Source organism: Myotis lucifugus, unplaced genomic scaffold (assembly GCF_000147115.1).
Source record: "Myotis lucifugus unplaced genomic scaffold, Myoluc2.0 scaffold_178, whole genome shotgun sequence".
In the NCBI taxonomy this organism is placed as follows: domain Eukaryota; kingdom Metazoa; phylum Chordata; class Mammalia; order Chiroptera; family Vespertilionidae; genus Myotis; species Myotis lucifugus.
In genome coordinates, this window is record NW_005871226.1 from 1,816,262 (window position 1) to 1,836,852 (window position 20,591).

Below are 20,591 nucleotides of genomic sequence, written 5' to 3' on the forward strand. Positions count from 1 at the left end.
CAGAGCAGGGCCTATCAGGGGGTTGGGGCGCCGCCACTGTCACACTCAGGGCAGGGCCGATGGGGAGGTTATGGCTCTACCCGGTCACACACAGAGCAGGGCCCGTGGGGGGGGGGGGGGTTGGGGCGCCCCCCTCTGTCACCCACAGAGCCGCAGGGCGATCAGGGGATGGGGGAGCTCCCCCCTATCAGGCACAGAGCAGGGCTGATAAGGGGGTTGGGGCACCTTCCCCTGTCACGAACAGAGCAGGGCTGATCAGGGGGTTGTGGCCCCGCCCCCTGTCACACACAGAGCCCCAGGGCGATCAGGGGGTTTGGGCGCTGCCCCCTGTCACGCTGATCCCGGTGCCGGGAGCCTCGCTGCTCCGCTGATCCCGGTGCCAGGAGGCATATTACCCTTTTACTATATAGAATAGAGGCCTGGTGCACGGGTGGGGGCCGGCTGGTTTGCCCTGAAGGGTGTCCTGGATCAGGGTGGGGGTCCCCACTGGGGTGCCTGGCCAGGCTGGCTGAGGGGCTGAGGGCTATTTTCCGGCTGGCGGGTGACTGAAGCTCCCAATCGCTCCTTTTTTTCTTTTTTTTTTTTTTTTATTCTGGGCCAGCTTTAGCTCTGAGGCCTCACTGCTGAAAACATTGATACAATGTTGCGGTCCGGCTGGCTGAAGCCTGGCTGACTAACGCAGGTTTTTGGGGTTTTGTTTAGCTTCTATATTTGCAACATAGTTGCTTAGAGTTGCAGCTGAGAGGCCGGCAAGTTAGGCGGGGAACGTTGGAGTCTGCAGTCACTGAAGCAAGCAAGCCTCCCTGCTCGCTTCAGTGCATGGCTGCCGGCCGCCATCTTGGCTGACAGTTAATTTGCATAAGGATATGCTGATTAGTCAATGGGAAGGGTAGCGGTCGTACGCTAATTACCATGTTTCTCTTTTATTAGTGTAGATTAGGATAATCCCATGGAGAGAAGAGCATGGTCTCTCTGGGGCCCAGTAGACAGATAGGACTCGTGTTCAGGGAATGATAGTTTTAAGGGAAGACAATTAAAACTGAACATCTAGCCTAGCTGATGTGGCTCAGTGGTTGAACATCGACCAATGAACCAGGAGTTGACAGTTCAATTCCCCGTCAGATGTGTTTCTCTCTCTCTCTCTCTCTCTCTCTCTCTCTCTCTCTCTCTCTCTCTCTCCTTTCCTCTCTGAAATCAATTGAAAATCTACAGGAACTTCCTATTGTAGTATAATTTGTAAACTTCTGACCCCAGAATGGAACTGGTCAGAGACTCTCAGGACTGGTGAACACTGGGCACCTTCTCTGTCCAGAGTCCTCTTTCTGGCTGACGCAGAAACTGGTCTCAGCATCGTTTTTAACACAGTGGTCCAGGCTCCCACTTTATCACAGCAGGCATCTGGGGTAACATTATTTCCACTCCTGAGAACTCTCTCACAGTAGTTGCAGGTTTCAAGAACCAACCAGCACCAGCTTGATGCCACGGGGAAGAGAAAAAGGAACAAATGTGGGGAGAGAAGGACCCGTTAGCAGGCCCAGCCAAAGGCCACATGGTCTAATGGAATTTCAAAAATCATCTCACTCAGGGAACAGAACGTAACCTAGTCTGGGGGTCAGGGTGGGGCTGTGGAAAGGGGTTGGCCCACTGGAAACCAAGCACCGTAGACGTTCTGCATGCAAAGCAGAGTCTGAAACCAGCAAAATCAGAGCCATGACCAGCCACCCCAGCGTCTGATGGGATGGGCAGGCTTTCCTCCTTGAATTCCCTTGGAAAACAACCAGGTCTGCTCCAGGGCTTGGTCACAATGTGGGTTCCTCTCAATTTTAGAGAAAGATCGCATTGGCTGTGGAGTTTAACAAAATGTTCAAGGTGGCCAACAGAGAGGGCTTGGTTCTCATTTAAAATATAAAAAAACACACATCACTGTGGTTTTGGCCGAGAGGTTGGCACGCTCCACCCACGCTCTGGCCAGAAGGCAGTCAGCATCAGCAAGTTTCAAGATGGCACAAGGCTAGTCACTTGACCCTGAAAACTGAAGTCCCAGAAAGACAGTAAGGAGGGTGTGCCTTCCCAGAACCCTCAGCTTCTCCTTTGGTGGTGAAGAGAGGGGAGGAACAGGCGTGGTCTTTGCAGACCTTCCAGTGGGGGCTCCGAAGAGAGGACCTCCCAGGCGACTGACCATCATGCCACCACCCACCTCTCTTGGCTGCCTCGAACAGGGTCTGACAGTCACTTCCTCACCCACATCCCCCCAAGACACGGAAAGCCCTAAATGTCTCCAGAGCAGGGTCTCTCTCTGAGGTGGTCCCCGTGGGGAGGCTGCGGGGCCCCAGTTGTCCTGTCAGAAATCTGCAGGCTGGGCCTGGATGGCCGCTACCAACACCTCTCAGAGGCTCTGGAATTCTCCATGAGGGAGGACACATTGCTCACCCAGGCTTTGGTACTTCCCTCTGACTCAGCATCTCCCCTCCTCACTCTGACTGTCACTCAGTAATTGTGGTGACAGGTTTCATGGAAGCCTGACCACACCCACACCTGCCCCTTTCTCCTTATCCCAGAGCAGAGCAGGTGGGCAATGGAGGAGGTAGGAATAGCAGCGGGGGTCAAGGCTGGCTGGAAGCAGGTGGCATCTACCTGCTCAAGCACACACAGAACCCCCAGACATCCCCAGTCCCATCCTTCCTCACTCACCCCTGAGCCCCCAAGTTACAGCCAGAGTGCCAGGAGGAAGAGGAGGGAGGGGGGCGAATGCGCTCGTTGTCATCCTGCATCTGCAGACGGATGGGCCGGCGCAGCCCCCAGGAGATGTTCAGCAGCCCCTCCACGATGAACTCATCTTCTTCCTGCCACAAAGCAATTGGTGCAGTGAGTCCAGCAGAGAAGCTCTGCAGACGCCAGCATCACGCTGCGGGACAACGGACAGGATCCTGGCTGGGTCCTGGCTGGGTGCACGTGACTTATATTCACACCCCAGCTCCCAGCCTCTCTCCACTCTAAACCACCCTGAGGGGGACCTGGCAGGTCAGCACACAAGTTGCCTCGAGATTCAAGTACACATGTGCAAATTGTAAGAACGGAGTGTGTTGGTTTTTGTTGTGTGTTTTTTAATACTAATGACTTTAAAGAAAGAAGAATACATCTCTTAACGTAAATGAGACTAGCCTTGCTAACAGAATTAGCTTTTTCCCCCTCCCCCCACTATGGAAAAAAACGATGTCTTAAGCTACAACATATATTTAGCAATCTGACCTGCTGGTTGAAGGAGATTTAAAGTAACATTTCCCCAAGTTTATTCTACAGAATACACAGAACACCTAGCAGAATACAGAATCCTCTAGCACAGCGATTCACAAGCTGTGGGTCGCGTCCCCTTTGGCGGTCCAACGACCCTTTCACAGGGGTCGCCTAAGACCATCCTGCATATCAGATATTTACATTACGATTCATAACAGTAGCAACATTACAGTTATGAAGTAGCAACGAAAATAATTTTATGGTTGGGTCACAACATGAGGAACTGTATTTAAAGGGCCAGAAGGTTGAGAACCACTGCTCTAGCAGATCAACTGTTACCTTTAAAAGGGTGTCACGTGATCATGTGTTGGGAGATGCTGTTAATCATAATTCTTAACAGCAGAACTTCCCAGAGCCTATAATAAGCTTACAGGCTAGATTGTGACTATGCAAGAGATAGATAAATCTTGCAAGAATTCCAAATTTATACTCAAGGGTTGTTCACTAATAAGTTAAATGTGAAAGCATTCTAAGGGCATTTGCATGATCCGGAGAAATGGATTTCACTTATGACCATGAAACTCTTTAATTACCAAGCATTTGGGGAATTTATTCTATAGGACACACCCCGAAAAAGCTGTTTTTAAGACTAAAATCTTGTTAATGGCCCAACCACTAAATAGTAGAAGCTTTGAGGTCAGTGCCTAAAAGGGTCAGGCCTTGTCTCCAAGTCGCAGAAAAATCTATTTTGGGCAGGGCCCACAGATGTCAGACCCGAGCCATGGACACATCTTCAGGACAAGCCCCCTGGGTGAAAATGATACCTGTCCAGGGGACAACTAACCTGAGCCCCAGGATCATCCTTAGACAGGGAGAGGGAATAAAAGAATGTAGAGCCCTGGCCAGTTTGGCTCAGTGGATGAAGCATCGGCCTGTGGACTGAAGGGTCCCAGGTTCGATTCCGGTCAAGGGCACATGCCCAGTTTGCGGGCTCAATCCCCAGTAGGGGGTTGGGGGTGTAGGAGGCAACCGATCAATGATTCTCTCTCATCATTGGTGTTTCTCTCTCTCTCTCTCCCTCTTCCTTCCTCTCTGAAATCAATAAAAAATATATATATTTTTAAAAAGAATGTAGAAGAGCTGAGCAACTTTAGGACATTTGTGGATCTTGGGGAGAAAGGCTTTATTTAAGTACAGACGACATATATGGCCTTCTAAATGGTCTATGCTGGCATCATTGCTTTACGTTACATTCCTATAAGACAGAATTTAACCCACAGTAGGGCTTTGCCTAAGTGGAATTATTTGAGGGACACAGAGAAGGCCACTGCGTCCACATGCCATCCCCAACCAGCCTGCCTTAGTGGCTGAAATTCCACCAACTGCTATCTTTTTCTATGGATTAAATCACCCTGGCTTGATAACCTGAAAATGTGTTTAGAAGGGTATTACACATACCTTCTTATCAGTCAAGAACACTTGAGTATAAATTACTCTGCCAGGCTCCTGTATAACTCACCACCTATCTGATAACAGGTTTTACAGAAATGGATACAAGAGGAGTAAGCTTAGATGCAGGATGGTGGCTGGGGAGAGACAGATGGGTAACAAGTGGCTTTCCAAGCAGACACCTAGGAAGGCTGCTGCAGTTCTGGAGAAGGCGAAGGGTACCACCCAGAGCTTAGATGATGTAGCCGGGTTGCTGCCACGTAAGACGTGGGCCAAAATGTGTAAACATAGAGGACTGGGAAGTACCTGAATTGCCCCAAAGGCAGAAGCCTGCTTGGAAGCCATCTGAAAGGGTCATTTCATAAAAGCCTCCCTTTGGAGGATTCCCCCCAGTCAGGCTGGTACTAGCCCTAAATGAGAGGCCGTTCACTGTGGCAGGAGGGAGAGGGATCCAGGACATAGGGCCCCTCAGGCCCAGGACACGTTGAGACAAAGACTGGGCTGGCCCACCAGAAAAGGAGCCTCACAGGTCTTCCCCGGGGCCTCCTCACCTCACGGTGTCGGAGCTGCAAATTCTGGCCTTCATAGTACAGGTTGTAGGTCTTCAGATGCAGGAGAAGCTCATTCCTTAGGCGAAAAAATACAAGAGGTAAAACATTCGTAGCTGAAGCCACTTATAATGCAGTTGTTCCCTCTTTTTCTCACCTCTAACCTGGCCTCGTTCACCCTAGTCTGGGTGCTTGTCCACACGTGTGTGTACACACACACACACACACACACACACACACACAGAGTCTACCACCACCCCCATCGGCATCTTCCCCCAGGATTAAGATCAATAGTAAACACCACCTAGAACAGACTGAACGTAAGGAGCAACTCTAGAAAACTAAGGCGGGTCTTGTCTGCTGGCGGAGGTGGGCATCTCTGACACTACTCTTCAAACCCCAGTAAATGAGCTCACAGACAGGCCTCCTGCCTCTCAGCCTTTCCTCCCTCGTGCATGCTGGGAGTTAGAAGAGGACAATCGCTGGAGGCTTTTCTCGTGAGACTCAGGAACTTCTGGGCCTTTGAGAATGCTTCATAGACACGGACTTATGCTTCATGGACATGACCTGTGTTTAAAAACTTACAAGCTCCCATCCACAGTGAATGGATGAATAAAGGCAGCTACAGTCACACAACAGAATATTAGATGGCAATGAGAATATGAATAAACTACACATGACATAGATGAATCTCACAGATATTATGCTGAGTAAAAGCCAGGCACAAAAGAGCACATATTGTACGATTCCATTTATATAAAGTTTGAAATGGGTATTAGAATTCGGGATAGTGGTTCACCTTAGGGAGCAGTGACTAGAAGTGGGCATGAGAGGGTTTCTGGGCCCTGGCAATATTCTATTCTAGGTGCTTTTCGTTTATTTAAAAAAATGTTTTTTAGCCGAAACCGGTTTGGCTCAGTGGATAGAGCGTCCGCCTGCGAACTGAGGGGTCCCGGTTCGATTCCGGTCAAGGGCATGTACCTGGGTTGCAGGCACATCCCCAGTAGTGGATGTGCAGGAGGCGGCTGATCGATGTTTCTCTCTCATTGATGTTTCTAAACTCTCTATCTCTCTCCCTTCCTCTCTGTAAAAAATCAATAAAATATATTTTTAAAAAAATTTAAAAAAAATGTTTTTTAACCTACAAGCCTGTTACCAGGCTTTCTTAGCTGCTAAATACTGATTCCCAGGTCTTCCACCTGGGACCCAGCTCTACTGAGCCTGGGAGAGAGAGGGCTTCATCCCTCTGTGAGCCCGCATCAAACCTAAGAATAGTCTGATTGAGTTTTGTCTAAAAATGCATGGTAGTGCATGAGGGCTGGGAGGGAGAGAAGCTTGAGGAGGCTGCTAGCTGCTTTTGTCTATTCTCAGACAAGGGGCAATGGAGCCATTCAATGGGGATATTTGGGGCCATGCCAGAGATCAAAGCTGGCTGGGAATTCTAAGAAGCTCTTGACAAGCTAAGTCCGGCTAAATTGGAGTAATTCTACACAAGCCTAAATGAATTATTGAAAAATGTGACTCCAAACAACCTAAACCAAAAAACTGTTGGTACTTTTGAACACACAGATCTGAAACTAGAATGCAAAATTACTGGTCAGTAGAAGTCCCTGGGGAAATCCTTCAGTGTAGCGATAGGAATGATCCATTATCTCACACAACATGTGTCTGTAGATGGCCAAGGGTGTCTTAAAAAATTAGTACAATTTGAACTCAGAAAAATTAAACATTTAATTAAGATAGAGAGCTTCCAGGATGTGTAAATCCCTGTGCTGGATATAAATATATAACCTGAAACTTATAATTCAAAAAAGCCCATTTTGGCTCAGCCCCATCACATTAGCAAAAAGCTGAGTTCAGGAGATTTTATTGCCTGTAAAGCAATAACACTGTCTTCTCCTTTTCAGGGGAACTTGTGACTTAGCCAGAACCGCAGCAGTATAGGGACACAACTCATCTGGGACTCCCCCGGGAGACACCACAGACAGGACAGTAAGCAGCCACTGCTGACTCCTCCTCCTGGTAGCCCTCCAGGACACCATCTCTTCTGAGCTTTCAAAGGTGCCATATCTTAAAGATCCCCCCTTAGTTCACTCTCTATGGCCAGACTCTGGGGACGTGTTATCTAGAGCAGCAGCCTTGCTGATGCTTTTACTAGTCCACACTCAGCTACTTACTTAGCTCTTTCTCACACATAAGAGCCTCAGCTCTCTCATGTACAGAGGAGGCATCTCTGCCAGTGGCTTCCATCCACATGGGGACACAACACGACGGCAAAAAGACTTACTTGGAAATGTATTTATCTTTTCCACATGGGACGAGGGAAGTTTGGTGACTGTAGTCCATTCTTCTTTCCTCTTTTCATCAGAAGGAGAGACCTGTATTTGAAAGGAGAAGCAGAGGTTAGAGTTAGGTTGTGTCCTTAGGAATAAGCAGAAGTTGGGCCAGGGGACCAGGGGGACGTGGCTCTCTGTCCCCCTTCCAGACCCACAGCGTGGGCAGCCCAAAGGTGACCTAGGGCTAGTGAGATGCCACACTGCCGGCTGCTGCCTCTGCTTGCCACAGCCTCTGAGAGAAAAAATGCCCAAAGGAAAGATGACCACCGTGGACAGCTCCAGAACGAGTGCCCTGGCCACAGAGAATGTTGACACCCAACTCGGTCCCAAGGTCAACCAGTGAGTCTTCCCTGAAGAGACCTCCAAACACAGAATAGAGATTCATCTGACAGGAAGGCTCAGATTCTACTAAAGATTGGTAGACCACCTAAAAATGCCCAAACAGAGCTAAGGGCAAAAAATCGCAGCATACACATCTATAATCACCATTAAAAGATGATACTGTGAAGGCAAATGAATTACCTGGGAAAATGACAATACATTATGAAAACACATGCTACACAACTATGAGTCTAATTTTGTTTAAAATATATGTAAGCAAGGGGGATAATGAGGGGGAATAGGAGATATCTGTAATACTATCAATAATAAAAATGTGTTTTAAATATATATATATACTAGTATGTAAGCATAAAATATTAATATATGTACATTTACTTGAATAAATATATATTCATATTTCAATTATATATATGCAGTCAGGCCTCAATGTCATCGATTGGTTCTATAACTTTAAGCAAAACGATGTATAATGACACAATTTTACCATAGGCTAGTTGATATAAACAAGAGTTAAGTTCCTAAGGCATTTCATCAACATTATAATGAAATGCCATAGAATGAAATGACATTAATCAAATGAAAGATTAAAATCATATGATCATCTCAATAGATGCAAAAAAAGGCATTTGACAAAATCCAACATCCTTTCATGATAAAAATTACAACAACTTCAGTATAAAAAGAATGTACTTCAGCATAATAAAGGCCACATATGACAAGCCCACAGCTAACATCATACTCAACGATGAAAACTGAAAGCTTTTTTTCTAAGAACAGGAACAAGATAAGGGTACCCACTCTCACCGTCCTATTCAACATAGTACTGGAAGTCCTTGCCAGAGCAATCAGGCAAGAAAAATTTTAAATAGGCATCTAAATCAGTAAGGAAAAAGCAAAATTGTCTCTGTTTGTAGATAAGATGATCTTACATTAAAGACTCCACCAAAAAAACTGTTAGAATTAATCAATGAATTCACTAAAGTTGCAGCACACAAAATCAACATACAAAAATCAGCTGCATATCTATACACTAACAACAAACTATCTGAAAAGGAATAAAGAAAACAATTCCATTTATAATAGCATCAGAAATAATAAAATACTTAGGAATAAATTTAAGCAAGGAGTTGAAATATCTGCACACTTAAACTTATATGACTTCGATGAAAGAAATTGAATAAGACTAAAAGAAAAGAAAAGATATCACATGCTCATGGATCAGAAGAACAGTGTTAAAATGTCAATATTACCCAAGCTATCTCTAGATCCAATACAATCCCTATCAAAATTCCAATGGCATTTTTCACAGAAATAAAATAAAATATACTAAAATTTGTATGGAACCACAAAAGACTTCAAATAGGCAAAGCAATCCTGCCAAAGACGAACAGAGCTGGAGGCATCAAACTTCCTGATTTCAAACTATACTGCAAAGGTCTTGAGAAGGCTAAGCGGCTAATTCCAATGTAACCCTGATGTTTGCGGGGGCTAGCAATCTGAATCTGTGCCAGTAATCTAATGTACATTCTTGATAACCTATAATTAAATCACTGCCCCTTTCTCCACAATCTGGTCTTGCAAGACCTGTTACCTAAATACTCACATTTTACAGAGGCCATAAACCATGAACCCCCGGAAGGGGTTATCAACACTGGCACCAGGCCAGGCCCTTAGATATGATGTGAAGGCCCCCATCCCAACACACGGGGCTTTTTGCAAAGCCCACGAAAGGTCCGGAAGTGTGATCCATATTTGGGGGACAAAGAAGCCAAAGGGTAAGAAGAGCTTCCACCATATTGGTTTGCTCAGACTTTGGAGGCAACTGCTCTGAGACCGCCGGCGTAATAAAGCTGTGTAACTCCATTTCTCTAAGCGTCGCTTGGGTTTCTTTGGTCTTCTACAACAGTCTAGTAACCAAAACAGTATGATACTGGCACATAGACCAATGAAACAAAATTAAGAGCTCAGAAATAAACCCACGCATATACAGTCAACTAATATTTGACCAGGGAGCCAAGAATACTTAGTGAGGAAACAACAGTCTCTTCAATAAATATTGGGAAAGCTCGAAACTCACCTGCAAAAGAATGAAATTGGACCCTTATCTTACACCACTTACAAAAAATAACTTGAAATCGATTAGACTTACATGTAAAACCTGAAATTGTAAAAATTCTAGAAAATAAAAACAGAGAAAAAGCTTCTGGACATTGATCTTGGCAAAAATTTTTTTGGATATGACACTAAAAGCACAAGCAAAAAAAGCAGAAATAATTGAGACTACATCAAACTAAAAAGCAAAGGAAACAATCAGCAAAATGAAAAAGCAACCTACAGAACAGGAGAAAATATTTTCACATCATGTATCTGGTAAATGATTAATATCCAAAATATATAAGGAACTCATATAACTTAATAGCAAAAAATATGAATAATCCAATTTAAAAATGGCTAAAGGGCTTGAATAGACATGTCTCCAGAGAGCACATACAGATGGTCAATAGATATATGGAAAGATGCTCAACATCATTAATCATGAGGAAAATGCAAATTAAAACCACAATGAGATATGACCTCACACCTGTCAAAATGGCCATCATCAAAAAATCAGCAAACAACAAGTGTAGGTGAGGATGTAGAAAAAGCGAACCCTCATGCACCATTGGTGGGATTATAAATTGGTGCAGCCACTATGGAAAACACTACAGAAGTTCCTCAAAAAATTAAAAACAGAGCTTCTAGATGACCCAGAAATTCTACTTCTGGGTATTTATCTGGAAAAAAAAAACAAACATAAAAACAAACAGATACAGAAACAAACTAGATGTCCATCAATAGGTGAATGGATTAAAAAAGATAAGATATAGCCTGGCTAGTGTGGCTCAGTGGTTGAATGTCAGCCCATGAACCAAGAGGTCACTGGTTCAATTCCCGGTCAGGACACATGCTCAGGTTGCAGGCTCAATTCCCAGTAGGGGGTGTGCAGGAGGCAGCTGATTGATGTTTCTCTCTCATTGATGTTTCTATCTCTCTCTCCCTCTCCCTTCCTCTCTCTCTAAAAATCATAAAAACATACAAAAAAAGATGATACATATAATGGAAAATTACTCATTAATAAAAAATAATGAAATCTTGCCATTTGCAGCAACATTAATGAACCTACAGGGTATTCTGCTAAGTGGAAGAAATCAGACAAAGACAAATACCATATGATTTCACTTATACATGGAATCTAAAAAATTAAGCGAATAAATGAAACAAAACAGAAACAGAGCCATAGATATAGAGAACAAGCTGATGGTTGCCAAAGGGGAAGAACATGTCGGGGTGGAGAAAAAACAAAACCCAGAAGGCATAATAAAAACATAATTGATACCAATCTGTAAAAATTTTAAATTTCTGTTTAAAAAAATGTTTTCCCTACCCAAAGTCAAAAGGCAAATGACAAATTGGGAGAAAATATTTACAAAACGTGACAAAAGGCTAATGTCCTTTGTGGAGAGTGGCTACAGTGTTTGGACACGTTCAAGCCTTGGACCAGGGGTCCTCAAACTACGGCCCGCGGGCCACATGCAAATACAAATATTGTATTTGTTCCCGTTTTGTCTTTTTACTTCAAAATAAGATATGTGCAGTGTGCATAGGAATTTGTTCATAGGGTTTTTTTTTAAACTATAGTCCGGCCCTCCAACAGTCTGAGGGACAGTGAACTGGCCCCCTGTTTAAAAAGTTTGAGGACCCCTGCCTTGGACTAAGGAGAGGGCAAGTTCTGTCAGTGCCACATGCACGTCCCAGCTCGGAGGACAGGGCCCTCCCAGCACAATTACAGCCAACAGCTATAGTTGTGAGCTTGAACCTATGGTCCGAACACATGGCCCCACGTGTCTGAGTGATGTGGGCTTGATAAAGTTCAGGTGCATGTAATTGAGTAGGATCGAAACCCACGAGAATGTGGTAAACATCTTGACCACACCCTTACTTTGCCTCGTGGAATCCGGCTATAAAATAAAGATACGGCCAGTGGGCGCTGGCGCTGTTTCTCCATCAGAGAAGCAGCATCCCACCGAGACCCAGCTTTCTTGCCTTGTCTATCTTTTCTCCATCCTTCACTGTCCCCACTCGGGCTCACCCTTGGCCGTGCTGGCGCGGCACAGTCCTTACTATGTACAGGGCTTTAATAAATCAGAAAGAAAAAGATTCTACACTCAGTAAAAATTGGTCCAAGGACATGAACAGACAATTCGAAGAGAAATAAACACAAATAGTTAATAAACTATGAACTCTTTCTCATCACTTTACTTTTACCTACCAAGTGATATGAAGCAAACAGCAAATCATAACATACTAGATATATTATAATCTAGTATTAGAATTATTTTATTTTATTTATTTATTTTTTAATATATTTTATTGATTTTTCACAGAGAGGAAGGGAGAGAGACAGAGAGTTAGAAACATTGATTAGCTGCCTCCTGCACATCTCCCACTGGGGATGTGCCCGCAACCCAGGTACATGCCCTTGACCAGAATTGAACCTGGGACCCTTCAGTCCGCAGGCCGACGCTCTATCCACTGAGCCAAACTGGTTTCAGCTAGAATAATTTTAGTTAAAATTATTCAATTAGCCCTTCAGAGTCATAGCTGCATTGCAATGTAGTCATGTCCTGGGGCCTGCAGGCCTGCTTGCAAAGCAAGTTTCAGAAGGTACGTATACTCTGCTTAAGGTAACAGGAAAACATACACTGTGAAGCATGGAATGCAAAGCTCTGTTCTTTTCCTACTGTTCTTAGGATAATGTCACTGACTCACAACCCCAAGATGTGTTCTCTCCCACAGTCAAGTAGACCCAGACAGGATGCCCCCAGGGGTTGAAAACAATCAGGTTGCTGAAGCTTGAGTAAGAACTGACCAATCAACACAGCCCAGGACCCTGAGCCCCTCGCTCATGGTTTCTGTTCTGTGAAAGCCCTTGTCTGTAAAGCAGTGGTAGGATAATGTCACTGACTCACAACCCCAAGATGTGTTCTCTCCCACAGTCAAGTAGACCCAGACAGGATGCCCCCAGGGGTTGTTACTCATCACCCCCAAATGCACCTGTGGCCATCACCGCCCCCCTGGATCGCTGCAGCGCCTACCAGGGGGCGGTAGCGCCCACTTTGGAAATCACTGCTGTAAAGCATCGAGGAGCTCGGGTTTTTCCAGCACAAGCTACCCGGTCTCCCCTGTGCAGCGCTATACAATCACCGCCACTCTCTTTCGCTGCACCCGGTGTCAGTGCAACTGGCTATCTGCAGCGCCCGGTGGACAAACTCTTTTCTCGGTTACAGATATAAATCAAGTAGTCGTGAGGCCCAGATGCGGGAATTCTCCAAGACTTTCGGTCACTCTCAATCTGTCAGGTGATCCTACCAAGGCCATCACTATAAATCCGACCTATAGGCTCATGTTGCCCAATCTTTATCTCCACCCGGACTCCTCCCCACCTTTTTTCTTGGTACTTTTACATTTCTTGGGTTAAAAGTGTTAGGAAAATACTTACATCGCCTACCACGTTGTCGAACTGAAATTACAGGTAACTGATTATAGGACCCAACCGCGCCCCTCCTTGGTCTGCCTCAGGGACAACATCTGCGTCTCCCCCCACAAACTTTCCAGCCATCACCACAAATCACTGGTTATTCCAGCCAGCTGGGGGGTGGAGGGGACAGAAAAAGTAAAGCCAGCTAAATTTACATACACTTTAAGGCCAACACAGCAGCAGAGCTGACAAAAGGCCGGAAACTCAGAGTTCAGTCTGAGACTCCTTAACAGAGCATTGTTTCTCACGTAAGGAAGGGCCAGAGGAAAACCATTGATGGGCTGGAATGTGGAGGACACTTCCTCCGAGGTGCCTGCCAATATCTGCAGCCTTAGAGAGAGGGATTCGCTCAGCTGGCTGGTTGCAACTCTGTTATTACTAAGAATTTAAGGCCCCGTCCTGCCCGGTGTGGCTCATTGGTTAGAGCAGTGGTTCTCAACCCTTGGCTGCACATTAGAATCACCTGGGAATCTTTTTAAAATCCTGAGTTCTGGGCCTCATCTCCGGAAATTCTGTTTCTTTATTATGGGGTGGGGGCACAACATTAGTAACAAACAGAATTTTTCCAGAGGATGAGGCCCAGAAATCAGGATTTTAAAAAGATTCCCAGGTGATTCTAATGTGCAGCCAAGGTTGAGAACCACTGGGTTAGACGGTCAACCTGCACATGGAAGGGTCTGGGGTTTGATCCCAGTCAAGGGAGCCTGCGGGAGGCAGCCAATCAATGTGTCTCTCTCACATCAATGTTTCTCTTTCTCTCTCTCCTTCCCTCCCTCTCCCTCTCCCATCTTTCCTTCCTTCCACGCTCTCTGAAAATCAGTGGGAAAATATCCTCAAGGTGAGGATTAACAACAACAAAAGTTTTTTAAAAAGAATTTATGGCCCCTACCTGGACGCCAAAATGCCTTGTAAGAATCATTTACAAGAGCCAAGGTGGGACGGGAGCCTCCCAGGACCTAATCCTGTTGGAGACACATTGGGGCCACCGACCAGTCAGTCTCTGGCATTGACGACATGCCCCGGCAGAATATTCCAGGTTCTCCTCAGCTCCATTAAAGGCCTGGGCGATGCCATCCAGCCTGTCCATGGAACCTCATGTGTCCCATGTGGAGGCCCATCCATACTTGCTGCCTGCTTCAAAGGCAACCCGGAGGTAAGACCCTCCCTAAGATTCAAGAGATTCAAGAGAAGGCCTTGACAAAGGGAAGATTCCTAAGCCATTGAGTATGATGACATCCCAGCCACGGAGAACTTTCTGGGCCTGCGTTTCACCCGCCGTGAGTGTGCCCACGCTCCTCCTCAGACCCGAGCACCCTCACATGTTTTCTGGACCCTGATCCAAAACCCAGCTCTTCCCACAAATTGTCCCCACTGCCCCTGAGCTGTGATGGGGGAGGGGGGGCAGAGGGGGGGTAGACAGGAGCTCACCCCTCAGCCTGTCCTTCCTCGCAGCACTTCCCGCCCAGAAACCATCCTCTGGTGTTTCTCTTCCCTCCTGGACCTGGAGCCTCCTCTCTCTGGACCCCCAGCTGCCACAGAGCCTCTCCGGCAAATATTCTCATTATCGTTATTTTTTCGAGGGAGGGAGTGGGTTCAGCAGCCAGCCCAAGGAAAACCTAGAAGCACAGCCCGAAATGAGGGTTCCTAGAAGCACAGCCCGAAATGAGGGTTCCTGTGCACGTGACTACTGAGGAAATGCTTTCGGGAGAACCCATTAAGGGAGCGAGGGAAGCAGGACCGGGAGTGACGTGGGCCCAGCTGGAGTCCAGCCACAGCCTGATCCCATGGGAGCTGCAGGGTGTGAATAACTGCACAGTTGTCCCACCTTGAGATAAGGAGGCCAGGCCTTTGTATCCAGTGCCAGTCAGTCACCGACTCCAGGCCAGCCCTCGGAGGACAGCCTGAGCTCCCAGGCATTTCCCTGCAAGAGCCGTTCTCAGGACTAGGGAGCAGCTAAGGCCCCCCCACGTCAACACCCACAACATGCGGTAGATACAGGGGATCCTGGTGGGCACCCGCATCGTCCACTACCTGCCCTATGTCTGGGCTTGAAGCAGCTCCTGGCTTTGTCACCTTCTCCCACACACCCTCAGGCTGGGAGGAAAGAGCTGCCCACACAGGATAGCCAGGTGCAGTGAGGGGCTGAGCTGTGGGAACGGGGAATAGACTTGCCCAAGCTCTGGACCAGTCAAAACCCTGAAGTTATTGCAGGAAGGATCCCTTCCTCTTCCTTCTCACAGACCTACCTCCCACTCACAGGTGCTTCCAGCCTCCCACTCCAGGCCTCCCAGATAAATGGAAGTCACCAGCTCAGCTTCCTGTGAAGAGGGCAAACATCAAATCTCAAGAAACGCAAGCAGGTGGGAAAAGCCATCCAAAACTCGCTTCAAAATAATGATAACAAATAAAACAAAACTTGCTCCAAAGAGTAGACGCTCCTCTGTCTCTAGCTCTTGGTTCCTCCAAGCTCCAGTGCCCTCACTCCCACTCTGCCAGGGAGCCCCGAAAACACAAGGCGATTCATCGGGTATTGGAGCATCCCTGGGACTCGGGCTAATTGCTATACAGTTCCAGCCCAGAGACAAAGTGGCTCTCAGCTCACTTATCTGGAAAGTCCCCAGGGGGAAGGAAGGGCAGGGAGGGGACACAAATGCAGAACAGAAAGGTAGGCAAACCCTGGCAGGAAAGTCCAGGGTGAGATGAAGAACCACCCCCCCCCCTCTTGGTGGGTTGTTGTTTTTTTTTTGTCTCCTAAACTGTCTCCCTGGTTGTATAGCAGGAGCCCGGACCCTCCCCACTCCCACCTGAGCTCCCAGAGTAGGATGGAAGGTGGGGGACAACAGCTAATTTATAGGACACAGGCAATTTCCGTGTCTAAGAAAAGTATAGCTAGGAAAAGGGCCAGGCGTGGGGAGGGGCGTGATTTCCACAGAAAATACCGGGGGCCACCCCACAGGACCACCCCTGAGCAGTGAGAGAGCTGCACACTTGGCAGGGCCTCCGCTGAAACCTAACGGGGACCGAGCAGCAGCTGACCTTGAGACACCACAGGAGGTCCTCTTTAGACTCTCCCAGGGTCAGAGGGTGGGGCTGGGGGAGGCAGGATGGTGATTTAAAATGCCCACGTCCAGGCTGTAACATCAGACGCTCTGGGTGGGGCCCAGGGTGAGCATTTTAAAAGCCTCCCCAGGTCCTGCCAATGTACGACCGGGCTGAGAACCAGCGTGAAATCTGACAGGAACAGAGACCGAGGACACCAACACCCGCCTCTCAAAGCAGCTTTTCGAGAGTGGAGAGGACAGAATTTCCTAAAAGCAAACTGAGGGTGGCCTTTAGCGCCCCCCCTTCCCCATAACTAATATTCCGAAGGGGTAAGGGGACAACGCTGAGCCCCCAGAGGGCCAGTGTATGCAGGCGCAGAGCCAACCCAAAGGGCCCGTCAAGCCAGGCCAGGCACCACACCACAGAGGCCGGGAAGCCAGGAAGCCAGCCCCGGGCCCAGATGCAAAGGAAATGCTCGCTGGAGACTTCCCCTTTTGGGGCCTTCCCCACCTCTCCTCTGAACTCCGCCTTGCCCTCTGGGGACAATCTGTATCTCCTGGGTTGGACAAGCACTTTATCGGACACAGCGCTTCGTACTACAGGGTTAAAGACCGCCCCAGCCGGTCTCCTGAGGACTCTGCTTTGCAGCCAAGCAGCTTTGACGGAGATAACGCTGGCCCGTCTGCACTTCGGCCCGCTGCTATCGGGGCAGGAAGAAATGTAGATGGCAAACAGGAAACCCCAGCCCTGTTGCCACACGAGGAATGAGACTTGAGCTGTGGCCTGGGGCCCTGCCAAGATCTAGAGATTACAAGAGATTCCACCTCCCGATTCCCGAACCCGAGCCTGTCCTGGACGTGGGCAAAATTCGGGCTGCCTTGGGAAGAAACAGGATGCAATTTTGCCTCCTGCCTGCCCGAGTTATTCAATAAAAGGCCCACTTATTGGCCAGGCCCGTGTCCTCTCTGGGACCTGCCCACCCCACTGATCCCTGAACCTCCCTTCCTGAAATGTACCTCCATCCCCTTTCCCACCCCGGGGGGGCCAGGCCCCCTGTGATCCACCCACACAGCTCTCCCAAGCACTCTGCTCAGGAAAGGGTCTAAGCATCAAACACCACCAGGGGGAAAGTTAAGGTCAAGTGTGCTAGTGCATGAACTGCACTTTCTCAGCTTTACTGTGACTGTGAATAAAAGGCTTTGCCCCTCCCCGCCTCAAAGAATGTCAAGCATCATACACAAGAAGGAAGGGAAAGGCATATGGGAGAAGCTGGCTTGCCCTGCCTGACAAGAGAGGCACTTACCTGAAGGCAGGTAGAAAAGAGAACTAGCAGACTAGCTGCAGGAGGCCTGGACACCTGTTCCCCATAAACCAGGAGCAGAACAATCACAGTGTTATTATTGTGCTCATAATAAGACGACACATGTGAATGACAGGTAGCTACCATAAATGCCAGCCTACTGCGGGCTGTTACCTGCTCCGACTCACTTCATCCCCACAACCACCCCAGGAAGAAAGACGGAAATCCCAACATCTGGATAGATGTTTAGAAAGAAGCCCAAAGGCCCAGAGCCTCACATCAGAGAATCGGGGTGTTGGAGTGAGACCAAAAAAAGGCGTAAAGGAAGTAAAAACTCCAGACAGAAAAAGCTGTGTGTATGTGTGTGAATGTATAAGTATGGATCTGTGAGAGTGTGTGTATGGAGTGTATATGTGCACGCGAGCGTGTGTGCGTGTGTGTGTGTGTGTGTGTGTGTGTGTACGCGTGCACGCGACTTAGATTCTGGCTCAGAGAAACCAAAGCCCTAGATAGCTAACTCTCTCATATCTACAGACCCCCAGGGAAGAGCATGGTCACATCTGCCTCTCTAAAGCAGCACCTACATCACCTTCCACCAGAGGGGCCCAGCCAGGACGCACCCCTCATGGGCTAAAAGCCAACAGAGTGTGAAATTCCGTGTGACTGAGAGGAAGTCATGGGAAGTTGGTGGAGGTGACGCTGGCCCTAATGAGGCAAATAGGATGAAGCATTCCTTGACCTGCATCTCGCAAGACGGAGGGCCTTTTACAGGGTAGTTTCGTGTCCTCACTCAGGAAGGGCACATGAAGCTCTTCTCCAGTCCAGTAATTACAGGATTTAAGTGGAGACTCATGTGATCGGGGCCTGTATCACCCCAGGTGCTCAGAGCCCCAACTGGCTGGCTGTGGGTTAGCCTCTCAGCTCTGCAGGGACCTGCGACCTATCCGGGCAGGTGAGGAGGGGCACCTCCTGTTCCCCATTTCCGACCAGCACAGGTTTCTCGGGCCACACTTCCTGTTTACTGAGCTCTTTCTCTAAGACTCATCTCTGACCTCACATCCCCTTCCTCAGGGAACCCCAGCACTGCTTCCTTTTTTGGTGCTATAGGCTGACACCGAGATCTTCGGGTTTCCCCTCCCTGCTACCTGGGGCCAGAACTGGAACCCAACAGCCAGGACCACTGGCCTCCTCCAGCCTAGAAGGGAGGTTCCTTGCACTTGGGCAACAGTCCGGAGGGGAGAGTGGAGGCAGGGTCCCCAGTTCTGAGCCCTCCCCTGGGCAGCCACTGGGGGGCATCTTACATCCGCTCCCCTTTAACCTCGTGTACTCCCTACAACTGCATACAGCAGGTCCCTCACACAGCAGATCTCTTGCCCCTCACATTGCCAGGACAGGGGGCACGTCCTGGGGTTTCCAGAACATTTCCAGGAGACTGAGGGGAAGTTTTTTCACAAAACCACATTCACACTCTCCCCTGCTGCCTTGTCCCCAGCTGACTAACCCTGACAGAAAACCAGCACCACAAAAAAGCAGAACTTCTCCTCAAAATGGCCTTCAGAAGCCTCTCTTTACATTTGTAAACTCTTTGCATTTCCCCAACTTTCTGGGAGTGAAAGAGCAGCCTCCTCCTGGGCAGACAGGAAATAGGCAGAGCCAGGCACCAGGTAAAGAAAGCCCTGGAGAGCCCAGCGGTACGTGTCCCTCCCAGACCTACAATCTCTCCTCAACTCAGTGGAAGCCTCGCAGGCCCTCACGGGAGCTCCCGCAATGAAGAAGGTAGAGCATTCCCCACAGAACTAGTTGTCCCAGAGCAAAGCCATCTGACCCACCCCTGTGACCCCTGAACAGAGTCATGAACTGGTTTCCTGGTTCTGGGTCCAGACGTTTCCCAACCTCCTCTCACCTCAGACAGGACTAAAGCGTACACACCTCCTCCCCTGCCTCCCCGCCTCCCCCCGCCCCACTGCACCTTGTGTCTGACTGCCCGTCACACACACAACCCAGCACACGCACAGGAGAGCGATCCTTGTCCCAAATGTCCATATGAGCGGCTGTGAGATGTGTATGAGCTTTAGGAAGACAGCACCCATTATCTGAGGCTACCACCCATCTCCCCGGAGTTCTGGAGGCCTCCCGGACTCTAGCAGCGGACAGCGGACCCTGACTGTGCACAAACATCCAGCAGCCATATCCACAGCCACCATGTGGGTACTTAGCAGAGTTTGAAACACACAAATAGAAATAGAAAGGTTGACGTCTCGTTCACAATCTTTAAGGAAGATGGTTTTCACCTTGTTTGGACCTCACTCACTGCAGGAGAGCCGTGAACCCCAAGCACAACTTCTCTATCCCCCCCCACCCCACCCCACCCCCCGCCCCGCCCCACACAGATACAAAAACCCTGGGATGATGAGGCATTCAGCAGCAATAACATTTTGCCAAACATCATTTCAGAGGTGTGCCGCGCCAGCATGGTCAAGGGTGAACCTGAGTGGGGGCGATGAAAGGCTTAGAAAAGACAGACAAGAGAATGAAAGCCGGGTCTCGGTGGGACGCTGCTTCTCTGAGACACAGCCCGACGCCCCACCAAGCCCGTGTCTTTTATTTTTATAGCCCAGAATTCCCACGAGGGCAAAAGTAAGGGGCCATGGACCAAAGAATGTTTACAAACATTTCTCCCTGGGTTTTCAAATCCCTACTCAAACTACATGCACCCTGAAACTCTAACCAAGCCTACATCACTCAGGCACGTGGGGCCCACG

General features: G+C 48.3%; 1 protein-coding gene across 1 annotated transcript in view; it reads right to left on the bottom strand.

Annotated features, from left to right (window-relative positions):
• The window catches only part of RASSF2 (Ras association domain family member 2), a 38,228-nt gene that overhangs the window by 11,287 nt on the left and 6,350 nt on the right, over positions 1-20,591 (bottom strand). The window contains 5 exon segments of the mRNA XM_006096429.3: positions 2,382-2,403; positions 2,476-2,519; positions 2,688-2,843; positions 5,235-5,310; positions 7,519-7,609. Of these exon segments, the coding sequence (XP_006096491.1) occupies positions 2,382-2,403; positions 2,476-2,519; positions 2,688-2,843; positions 5,235-5,310; positions 7,519-7,577 (357 nt within the window). The 5' untranslated portion in view covers positions 7,578-7,609.